At 38.1% G+C, this 12,289-nt stretch overlaps 1 protein-coding gene across 1 annotated transcript in view; it reads left to right on the top strand.

Annotated features, from left to right (window-relative positions):
• ASCC3 (activating signal cointegrator 1 complex subunit 3) overlaps positions 1-11,400 on the top strand; it is a 225,189-nt gene extending 213,789 nt beyond the window's left edge. The window contains 6 exon segments of the mRNA XM_009998051.1: positions 2,509-2,660; positions 3,183-3,333; positions 8,916-9,122; positions 10,157-10,159; positions 10,993-11,168; positions 11,265-11,400. Coding sequence (XP_009996353.1) covers positions 2,509-2,660; positions 3,183-3,333; positions 8,916-9,122; positions 10,157-10,159; positions 10,993-11,168; positions 11,265-11,400 — 825 coding nt within the window.
• Positions 11,401-12,289: the final 889 nt, after the last annotated feature.

Below are 12,289 nucleotides of genomic sequence, written 5' to 3' on the forward strand. Positions count from 1 at the left end.
GGAATGAAAGAACAAGAAGCAGGTAGTGGAGGAGAGAGGTACCAGATTGTCTGAGCAATACGCTCAGAGACACAGACAGTACCATACATGTAGTGTGTGTATATATATATATATACACACACCATACGTATACTTAAAATTTAGAAGGGGGTAAAGAGCAGCTTGCCCTGTAAGTTTAAAAGATGGACTTCACTCTGCTTGCTATATGCTGAGAACTATTTCCTCTTTATCCAACTAAAAATCACGTGAACCAACACATAAATCTCCAGGCCATGGAGCTGCTCCTTTCAAATGCAGCTTCTACCACAATTTTATTTTCTGATGGGTTAAAAGAATCATACCTGGAAATCACTTTAGCCAGCCAAGGGAAAAGACAAAAGAAAACCATTGATACTGTGCCATGAGGTACTATTTCTAGGGTCACTAGGAATGTTACTAGGGTGCTTCAGGGTGCTGTGGCTCTTCCTTCAAAAAAGACAAGTTAAATGTTAAATCTAGATCTTTATTCACCAAAGGGCACTTTATCCACAATTCATGAGAAATGAGACAACATTTGTGTAATACCAGGTACACTTCAAATATTTTGCTAAGTGTCACTGATCTTATCGCCCCGATCTGGAATAAAACCTGTTGAAATTGCATTGTAAACTGCTAAAATAAACTGTGTGACTGGCCAGGGCTGAAACTAACTTGTGTCTTTAAACTCAGTATTTCTCCAGAATCAGTGTAATGTAATTGAAATAGCTCTGCGTGTGTAAACAACTCCTTTGTTTAAAGAAGATTTCACTGTTTAGTTTGCCTTAAGTAAATGCTGCCTTTTGTTTGTCTGTAAAACATTTGATTAAATGTAAAGACTTACATAGACAGCCTCTCCTCATTACACTGGTGGCTGGAAAATAAGTTCAAATTATGCAGGTATCTGCAGTCTAAGGAAGTATCAAACAATATAATTTGTCTTTAAAATAAAAAACAAGGAAACATCTCCAGCCTAGTCCTAAAATCAAGTGACAGCTCCCCTAAGATCAAGAAGATGGTATTTGAATACATGTTGAAATGTCAATATACTAGACTCTTTCTTGCTTTCTTAAAAAACATTTTCTAGTATTTTAATCTTTTCTACATGGCAAATCACTTTTAAATATATTACTTTCTACTGAATTAGAGGGTTGTAATATGAAGAACCACACTTGATTGTGATTGTGATGGTATTAAACAACAAAATAACCAAGACAACTGACATATTACAGCATAATTTTCTTCAACAGATGAAATGCTTCTATAAATTGTAGTAATTGTTTTAAAGTACTCTAGTACTCTCGACAGGTTGAAGAGTATGTATTCAAAGAACTGCATTTACTATTAAAAAAAAAAGAAAGTTGAAGGCAAAAGTTTGTGTTTGATACTTTCTCCTTTGGAAGAAATCTTAAGTTCTCTTTCAGACTAACCAAACAGAATTTAAGTCCAGTCAGGAAAAAAGCATAACAATTTTTTTTATGTCAGTAGGGCCACTTGCAGTGCAGAATCTATAATAATTTTGCAGATTTAGATCCTTATTCTACTGATACTTAAAGTCTACCTTGTAGTATCTAAACATGGTAAGTAGAAATGGAACAGAAACTCACCAGATGTGGAAGGCAGGAGGGATCACTAACACTTGAAAATGTGATGTATAGCTGGATTGGGGGGTTTGTTTGCTTGGGTTTTTGATGTACTTAGGGAAAGCTTTTCAGACCCAAGATAGAGATGCCAAAAGAGAGACAGCCAAGCATCCCTCATGCTCAAGACAATCAACTGTTAACAATGCAAAGGGTGAAATCCATGTTATTTCTGAATGCTCTTATTCACCCTAGGTAAACTGTTGGCTACTGTGTTGTCTCTCTTCAAGATTTCAAGTTAGGTGTCACTGTTGAACAAAACCTCAAAAATGCTAATTAACCTAAACTTCATCTAGTTTTTATCTAGCCCAATTCAAGAGATTTTTTCAAGTCCTTAAGTTAAAGTGGGAGTAATAACTCTTACTGGTAGGTGGCTTTAGTATCTATTTTTTAACAATTGGAAATATGTTGTTGTTTGGTAGTTTAAGGATTTTTTTTGATACATATGCAATTCTGACGAAGCTCTCATGTCCAGATATAAACCAGTGCTGCAGGTAATTTAACTTCTTCCTTTTCACTAAATGTTGAGATTTATTTCTTTCATTCTGAGTTGTATTACATAAAATAAGAGGTTATTTGTAAGAAGATCCCACCTATTGTTCTCACCCCCAAAACTATGTTGTAAATTACCTTTTCAAGGGTACAAGTTGATGATGGTGACGATGCAGGATTTAATCCATCTTTTTCTGAAGGTTAATTCAAAAGGTGCCTACTGCCATCAGTAGAGGCTGAAGTAAATTCCTATTGTGAAGGCCTGGAAATTCCTGTATGTTAGACATTAAATAAATGGTTTTGCTTGCATGAAGCAGTTACAAAATTATACATCAATTATCTTTATGTCTCCTTTAATTAGGCAATGCTGGATGTTGCAGCACATCATGGCTGGCTGGTGACTGCTCTGAACATAACCAGTCTAGTGCAGATGGTGGTTCAGGGTAGATGGTTACATGACTCTTCCCTGCTTACTTTGCCCAATATAGAGCTACAACACCTTTACCTTTTCCGGTATGTAATTCCTCTGAACATTTGCAGTTTCATTCCACCTCTCACTGCTGATTGTGTCTGAATGTCATTGTTGTGCCTGAGAATGATCAGTAATGCAGCAGAAGCAGAACTCAGCCTTTCACAGTGATGCTTTCCCAAAAGGAGTTGTTTCTGTTTTCAATATTCATTGATTAACCCCTGCAGATTATTTTGAGAACCGTGATTCCAGACAAATTAGCAGGAGATAACTGGAAAGGTTCCAACTCCTAACGAATCTAACTCTGTATATTAATTATCTCTTTATTTTAATCCATTATAAAAATACATTAGTATCCATCTTAATATCGTAGATAATGCTAAGCTCTGTAGATGCCTGGAGGATGCAGTAATTAATGCTGCCTGGAGGATGCAGTAATTAATACTACCCAAAAATAAATGACCAGCATTTAATAGCAGAAACCAGTATCAAGTTTTAGCACCAAAACAACTGAAAACAAATGTTTGCTTTCCCTCCCTGGGCATATGTTTTGCTGTCTGTGTCAGGAAGTGGAGCCAAGGCAGAAGGAAGAGTGTGCATGGAGGTTACCAAGGACCTATCGAGTGTCTTCCCGAGCTAATGGCTGCCTGTGAAGGAAAAGAGAATGTTTTTGCTTCCATCGTGGACAGTGAACTGCAAACAGCACAAATTTCACAGGTAATACTTTCTATCTGTGGTCATTATCCATGTGATTGGAAAGGAAGAGCAGCTGGGAAAAGAAGTAAGTCTCTTCACTTCCCTTCAGCAAATACCATGTGATGTTCTGCATTGAGTGCAACACGTGCATTGCTCAGATTTCAAGTTCCTGCTTTACAAAGGTCCTTCCCTCCCTGTTTTCTTAGTGTTATTTTCACTTACTCCCTGCTAACCAGTAACAGGTTTATGGCTGGTATTACCTCATCTCTTTGCTTTAAAGATGCTTCTCTGTGTCACTCGATCTGCTGTGTTACCCACCTTTCCACAGCAGGCTCTGCATCAGGAATACAGGCATTGCAAATGTCATTGTAGTGGTTTCTGAAGTGCTCTGTCACACACCATTTTCTTCTGCCAGCACCCTTGCTGAAAGATCCAGCACTCAGTTTCTGTTTGAGACGGAAAAAGCAGATGGAATTTTTACACTTCACAGGGGGAAATCAAAACCACTGTCTCAGTTTGGTTTTTAAGCCATTTCCAGCAAAGAGCAGCTATATTCCATGGCATTCATCACACACAAAGCCTCCTGATTTCAAAGAACTGTATGAAAGATGAACATTTCAAAAGCTATGCTTCACATGGGTTTTATCTGAATATTGAAAAGGACAGCAATATGTCCTGTGTTTGACTGTTCAGCTTCAGTTAAACCTTTTACTGGTATGCAAACAAGAGGAAAAGTACTTAAATGTCTGTAACAGACATCTGCATTTGTAACTAAATTAACATCAAAATTCTGAATTAAGAAAATGTATTGACATCAAAGCAAGGCTTCTTTAACAACAGATTTCTAACATAATACACATTGATTTCAATCCAAATTTCAGATGTGATAAAAAATTAGAACATTGTTATAATTAGTTCAGGGAGAACTCAGAAGTAAACTTACTTAATTTATTTGCATAAATTGCCATTCTGTTATCTTTAAAAGCAAATGCAAATTGGCTCTGTCTGATATGATGATGGTTATTTGGCTCAAAAGTGCTTCAATTTGCGTAGCAATCTGGTGTCGTCTCTGCAGTGAGGCGATCCCAGGTAACATACAAATCCTGAATTATTCCAGAAATTAGTATGTTTAAAGCATCAATTTAAGTGCTAATTGCAGTAGTAATGAGAAAAAGCAGTACTACTGTGAGATTTGCATCTACTGCCCCATCAGTATGCTTGGAACGGCTGCTGACTGGCAGAGGATTTGGCTGCTAATTAAATAATTGTATGCATGGCAGTGTTCTCGTCTGATTCAATAGATGAAGATTAATCCTCAGATAAATATGTTTGGCTGGTATTGAAATGTCTTAGCAGTTTCTTCAAAAATAGCTTGTGGTGTGTACGTTCACACTGTGAATGACTCTGTGCTTCTATATGTCTGTGTTTGTAAATACAGATGCACATAAGAGGGAAATACATCAGGCACTTAGCATCATATAAGGAGAAAGTTACTGCTCCCTGAGTTGGGAATGGCTGTGTTGGATACAGCAAAGCCATGACTGTATTACACAGGTCACTGCAAGTGTTGAGACATCTATACCAATATTTTCTTTACAGCATTTTTTTTTCAGGGAAAAAAACCCTATTCTAATACCTTGTAAAGAATTAAAATTCATATTGAGACTGCCTGTTGAATGCCTTCATGTATAAAGTCCCTCAATTCATACTTAGGGGCAACAAAGAGAAAAATTCTTCAATAGGAAATGCATCTTTATAATTTATTTTCTATAATGAAAGAATGTGAGATTATGGAGTTTAAGCCTTGCATTCTAGCACCAGACCTGTACAAAGTCAAGTAAAGTAGTAAGTACACCACTAAATTGCCAAAAACATTCCTTTCCTAACAAACCTTTTATTTCTCATTCACAGTACACTGAACCTTTATCTTAAACATGTTACTAGCATGAAGCTGGTAAAAACAGCTTAAGCTTTACATAAATTTGAGGCAGACAGGAAGGAAGAAATTTCACATTTGGAAAGAAGACAATGTCTTTTAGGCAGATTGGTAATTAATTTCTAAATAGCAGCTCTTGAAGCTGCTCATGGATTTGGAATATTAGGCTAAGTCCTGGGGAGACAGATGATTGGCAAAAATGCTAATGATGTTATCAAAGGTTCATGAAGAATTTCTCATGTGATTATGATTTGAATCTATGGGTTTGGTAGGTATATATAGTATATATGTGCATGCACACATGTTGATATATTTAAAAGGAGATGGTATGTGGTTGTGTCATCCTGTATAACAAAAAAAACAGCAAAATTGTCAAGAAATACCTAAGTGATGCAAGAATCTGAGTTTAATTTCCCAAAAGTTATTTATCATCCTAAATCTCACTGAAAGTCAGCAGGGCTTTAAAAACTGACAGTCTATATTCCTGTATTCAAAAACTATTCAGACTGTACCTGATCTTTGACCTAAGCTCCATGGTTGTTTCAGTGATTCATTCTGAGTCATATTTAGCAAATTTTCCCCAGTTTCTAAGTCACTTAAGCATTAGGCACCTTTTAAAATACTCAGCTGATATTTATATTATTGAAAGAGAAAAAAAGAAACCTCAAGATCGAAAAAAAAAAGTATTATTCTTGCTGTAATATTAGCTGCTTTTACTCTGGAAGTATCTGTGTTCCTGTAATAACTCTTTTTCATTTTTGGCTGCTACTACTTGACTTTCTTCCTCAGTAGGAAAAGCATTTCTTCACTTTCTTTATATTGCATGGATGATAAAAAGACAGGCAGCTATCCATACTGCATCAATGGTCAGGCAGGACTAACCTGGCCTTTAATTTCCAGCTACACAAGATCTGGAGAATTACATATTGCAACTGCTTTTATGGAATTAGGAAGTTACTCGTAGTTACTTTGTTTTGTTTGCACTGTAAAAGCTACATGAGGACATGACAGCCTTTGACAAATAGAATATGTTGGGGTTGTACACTATAAACCAGACCATGCTCTACCAGAATTGTAACAGGTCCTCTGAGGTTCTGCTCATAAGTTTTCCAGGTAAATGGCAGCTAAAGTATAACCAAAGGGGGGATGACAGAGCTGGTATATATTTGGGTGCCTCTGCAATGCTGTTGTGCTTGGAGAGTCTCACAGAGCGCACCTGCACAGTTCTGACAGCAAGCTTCGTCTTAAAAACCTTTCCATTAAACAGAAAATAATTTGTCAGGTAAGGCTTTACTGCTACTCAAGTTGTCTCATCCACTGTGACCTGCTGGAGGTGAGCTTACTAGTGTCTCATGTGTCAAATGCAGGAAAATCCTGGCAACAACTCATTCATTAAAAATGTCTGTGCTGTTTTTTCTCCTTCTTCAAGGTGCTGCCTTTCCCCTCCCCTTTTCCCTTTCAGAGTTGGGACAGAAACATTCTAGCTGTTCTCTTCTGGTATAGTTTCCCTGCCCTTTCTTAGCTAAGGCACTGAAGAACTTCAGTGCAGTTCCTTGGTGTCCCCTGCTTTCCCTGCTGCGGTTCCTGGGCACTCACAGCTGGCCCTCCCCACTTTCTCCATTGGACAGGCACAGCTGCTGGTGCAGCACACAGAAGACTGAAGGGGGAGAGAGATTAGTTTCAGCGTAAATCAGTTTTCTCATTTAGTTCAGGCAGGCTCTGGTAATGCAGCCATTTTAATCCAGCATTAAGTCTGTGCTGCAGCCGAAATGGGCAGTCCTGCCCTCCCCGTGCCATTTTCACCTCTCCTGACCCAGCTCCCTGCACAGCTGCACAAACGCTGGGGCTGGTTTGGGTGAGGAGGTGGGAACAAGCATCTGGGGAGGAGGGATCATATCAACCCTCTCACTGACAGTCAGAATGGCCTGTAGCCAAGTGGCTACGCAGACGCTTGTGCCAGCAGGGGAGGAGGCTGGCCCAGTTCTTTCGGTGCCACTGAAGGCTCATGCTTATTCAGGGTACTCACAGGATTAGAGAATATGCTTCCACAATCAGCTTTAAGCTGGGCTGAGTTCATGCTGTCACCAAAATGATTAGCAAGCTGATCCATCTAGCTGCACAATCACAGCATGGTAGTGCCAACCTCTTGGGGATGGAGGTAGGAACAGCCAGCTGGTGAGCAGGGTGTTGGAGAGAGGAACAGCAGCACCTTTTCCTACAGCAGTGCAATGTTAGGCCTGCTTGCCCTGGCTGCTGGATCTGTAACTATGTACTAACATATAATGTTATTGTCAGGTTGGATCATGGCAATGATGTCTCTGAAAAGCAAACGGAGCTTTTACTAGGGCTTTATGCCTTCCAGCACAGAAAAAGTAATCAGAGTCACATCAAGCACAATCTAAATTAAAATTGATTTTGTTGAAACACAAGATGGTCAGACCAACACTTAAAAATAAAATATACTTTCATCTTCTTCCAGAGAAAACATCTATGTTCCATGCCAGTACTGCCCATGCAACTATGGCTACCCTCTTCATTCCCACAAGTTCCCATTTTGACATCTGCTGGCTCTTTACCAAGATGAATGCTCTTCTTGCCTTCTTCTCCTTCCCACCCTCTAGCTTTTCATATGTGTTATTTGCAAACACGGGTGCTGTGCTGCTTCCTATTTTATTTTGGAGGGAAGGGAAGGAGCAGAAGGCAGAGGGTGGTTCTTGGTTTTCCATTTGTTTTTCTTCCAGTGCCAGCCTCATCTATCTTTTTTCAGCCATAGTGAGGCCACAAATCACTGCCTCCATTCCACAGCCCATTTTCCCATTTCTTCTTCCTAGCAAATTTCAGAGTGAACATCCTGATCCGGTTTTTACTAAAAGAAAGCCTGCATTACACCCCTCCATTTTCATCACAGCTTCTCAGAGCTGCTTTCCCTTGTCTGATGGAGACCAAAATGGGAGCTGTATAGGGCTGCATTTTCAGGATGCCTCTTCAAGGTTGAAAACAGTGTCATGTTCAGCTAGATGAATTCTATATCTAACAGTTCTCTCTACAAGGATGAGTGAAAGTTGAGGGCCTCTTACAGTTCATAAGGAACCACAGAGTCTTAGTATTATTCAAGAGGATTGTAAGGAGGAGTGGGGAAGATGGATGCATGAAAACCTTAAAAAAAAACTTAGGGATAACTTTGGATATGCAGTTGAACTTTTGCTTAATTATCTGAACTGATCCTCTGAACTCTCTGAGGTTTGCCCATTGCTAATTAGCACTGCAGTGACTTGTCCTTTATGGATTATGCTAAGGAAGTTTAATTCAAAACTTAATTATACTAGTTTTTAAGTGGCTTATAGGGAAAAAATACTTTAATCAGGTGTGGTAAGGAATTTTTCCTGTATTCAGACATCACTAATCTTTGTGAGGCATGTGTAATGTGATTGAGGAGTTTCAAATTTGTTTTTTTTGCTTAGAAGAAAGTAGAGTAAGAGGTTAATGAAAAGTATTTTATGCTAATGACTGAGAGTCTTATGATTATATATGGTGTTCTGATACATAATATTACTAATATAGGATACATATGTAGAGTGCACATTGAATTGTAATTGTTATAGTGACAATGGTCTGAGTTGTATAGATTGTCTTGTAATCCACAGGGATCTGGGTTTTTTTTCTGCAGGCTTGGAATTTCTTGTGCCGTTTGCCAATTCTAAACGTCAGCCTGAGCATTAAGGGCTGTTGGGAAGACCCAGCTCAGCCACAGCACGAAGTGCCTGTTCCCTCTTTGACAACTGACACACGAGATGACAAAAGATGGATCAAATTACATGCTGATCAAGAGTATGTGCTCCAAATAAATTTGCAGAGAACCCAGATGGGGTATCAGGTAGGTTAATTTATAATTTCCTTTCCAAGTGCACAAGTTTCCAATAAGCCATTTACATTATCAATAATGCCTTATACAGCAGAATGGCTTTTTTACTGTTGAAGTATCAAGTAAATAATAAGCACTTTCAAAGCCTTTTCTCTCTTAGTAGTGAAGCAAATGTTTTTTTCAGGTTGCAGTAGGATAGAAAATAGACTCTTAAGGAAAAATCCTAGGCCAATTCAAGTCAATGAAAAAAGTCTCTCATCATTTGTTAAAAACCAGAAACTTAGGAAGTTCATTAACTTGGGTACTGTAAGCAGTGACAGTAGAGATGATACATTCACAGGCAGAATTCAAGTACTCTCCAGCCCCAGACTCCTATCACTCATACACTTACACATCCTGCTTCCTGTATAAGCTTCCCTGTCATATTCCCATGTACCTCCAAACTGCATACCAGACCCATACTTCTAAGTATGTTTCTACACGTAACACATCCTCATATTTTGCATGTGAAGCTTTTTTAACAGCTCCTAGAAAAACTTCTACATATTCTTTTCCACGCCCAGACTTCAGTCCCACCCCTTTGCCCAGTTAAAGCACATCCAATTGGACTGGTCACCTCAATGGACCCAGCAGCTGCACAGGTTTCCAGCTGCTTTGCCTGGAGCAGCAGGAACTCATTGTACCTGTTTGTTGGTTCTCACAAGAATTAAGTCCCTGCCTGCTGCATTTAAACCAGGCCCTGCTGATACTGCAGCTGTCAATTACTTACAGATGCATTTTTTTGTCATTTGCATACTGTGGGTGGCATGTGTGCCACCATGATTATAATTTTGTTAATTAATTTCTCTAGCATTTCAAACAACTAAGAATGATACCAGCATTTTTGTTAATATACAAAGAAGAAGAGTTCAAGATAGAAGCAGAGAACAGTTTCAGATGTTAATTCTGAGACTCTTCATTTTTATAAAAATAGTAACACAGATATATATGTTCTGTTGTAAATCCTGATGTTAACTTTATATTTTTAAAGTATCCTTCTTTTCCAGAAGGTTTCTTGTCCTGGCTACGGCAGGTTCACCATAGCTTCAAGGGGAGACTTTCTCATTTGTAGGAAGGAAAAAGGGTCAAAGCTCCTCCATAATTCATTATATTTGCTGTGGCAGTTACTGACAGAGATTTTCCTAACCAGAAGCCACAGAAAGAAGGGAGCAGGAGCATTTCCTGCAGTGTTCACTGTTTTATAAAGCTCTCCTAGAATTTGATCCCTCTATTGTAAAAAACAGCTGGATCAAACTGTTGCTGAAGCTTCATTGCTAGGGTAGTGCTTTTTCTTTCGTGGAAATCTTCAGTAAAACCTTTCCATCTAGAGAACACAAAATGAATGCTGATTGAGTCTGTATTGTTATATCTTCAGCTTTCAGCAGTAAAGTCACTGTCTTAAAGAATCACTGAAATAATCTTTCTTTTTGCTATATCAACCTCAAATAAAGACTTCAAGTGCTGTTGTTGTCTTTATATTAATCTGGAACAATATTGCTTAGCATTATTTAAAGACACAAGGTTTACAGTTAACCCTTCCACAGAGGAATTCAGAATACATTAGGTGAAATTACAAAAGGGAATAGTATTTCTATTCAAGTTTTAATAGCTCACAAAATAAGTGGAATTGTGCCTTGTATTCTGGGATTCTCTCTGTAGACTGTGATTTTATTTTAAAAAAAAAGAAATCTTCATATTGAAAGAAATCATGAGAATATTTTAGTTTGTCTAAATTATCATCTTAGGTAAGAGAATATATTTTTGAGGTGTTTTCATTCAAGGAAGAATAGCATTTTGGAATGGAGATTTCTAGTTCTAATAAACTGTTTCTTTTCTCCAACAGGGAAAGCAAGACAGCAAAGCAGTGGCTCCTCGATTCCCCAAAGTTAAAGATGAAGGATGGTTTCTGATATTGGGAGAAGTTGATAAAAGAGAACTCATTGCCTTGAAGAGAACAGGATATGTCAGAAATAAAAATACTGTTTCTATTGCTTTTTATACTCCAGAAACCCCTGGAAAGTATGGAAAAATTACCACACAAGTACTCAATTATTATATTTTCCAAGTAGTCAAGACCTAATTTCCAAACTAATGATTCTGCTTTTCATGTTTTAGGTGTATCTACACATTGTATCTCATGAGCGACAGTTACCTTGGCATGGACCAACAGTATGATATCTACCTGAACATTATACCAGCACAAATGACATCACAGGTGTCTGATGCCCTGAGTCACCTGGCTCTGAAGTAAGGGGATCTTGGAAGGCCCATTCAAAAGAACTGGTCTTGCAGCTAAGACATCTGGTCATTCTGGACACCCAAAAATGCATTTGCCTTAGTGGAACCAACTTCAAACCTCAAGACAACTAGGAAGTTGAAAGTGACTACTGTATTGACTCTGGTAACACAGAGTTAGCCCCCAGTGGCCTTACTCCTTTATGCAGATTTGTCCTTTCTTGTTTCATCTTCCTTCTTTCAGAAATCATATTGGTAATTGAATTTTGACACATCAAATAAAAGACTAAAAGATCTTGTAATTTGCAGAAATTTTGGGCTATGGTCTAAATTCTGACAAGTGTTCTGTAGCCTATGTATTAATGTAGTTTAAATAGTCAACTTTTTTAATTTATACATAAAAAATACAAAATTGGATCTAAGAACTGCTGAAAATATTGATGGATGTGTTGTATTTCATGTTTAATAAAAACATGCCCATAAGAATGTTTTGCATTAGATTTTTCAGTGTAAAATATATAGTAAAAAAATAGTCCTCTTACACATACTACATTTTGAAGGTGATAATCTAAAGGAAAAAACTCACAAATTTACATTAGTTATATATGCATTAACTCTGGTTATAAATTAATGGTAAATGGTATAGGATTTTGCAATTTATATAATCATAGAATAGTTCAGGTTGGGGGGGACCTTAAAGACCATCAGGTTCCAACCCCCCTTCTATGAGCAGGGACACCTCCCACCAGACAAGGCTGCACAAGCCTCATCCAACCTGGCCTTGAACACATCCAGAGAGGGGGCATCAACAACCTCCCTGGGCAACCTGTTCCAGCCCCTTCCTGCCCTCATGAGGAAGAATTTCTTCCTCATGTCTAACCTAAATCTCCCCTCTTTCAGTTTAA

Source organism: Chaetura pelagica, unplaced genomic scaffold, assembly GCF_000747805.2.
Source record: "Chaetura pelagica isolate M959 unplaced genomic scaffold, ChaPel_1.0 scaffold165, whole genome shotgun sequence".
In the NCBI taxonomy this organism is placed as follows: domain Eukaryota; kingdom Metazoa; phylum Chordata; class Aves; order Apodiformes; family Apodidae; genus Chaetura; species Chaetura pelagica.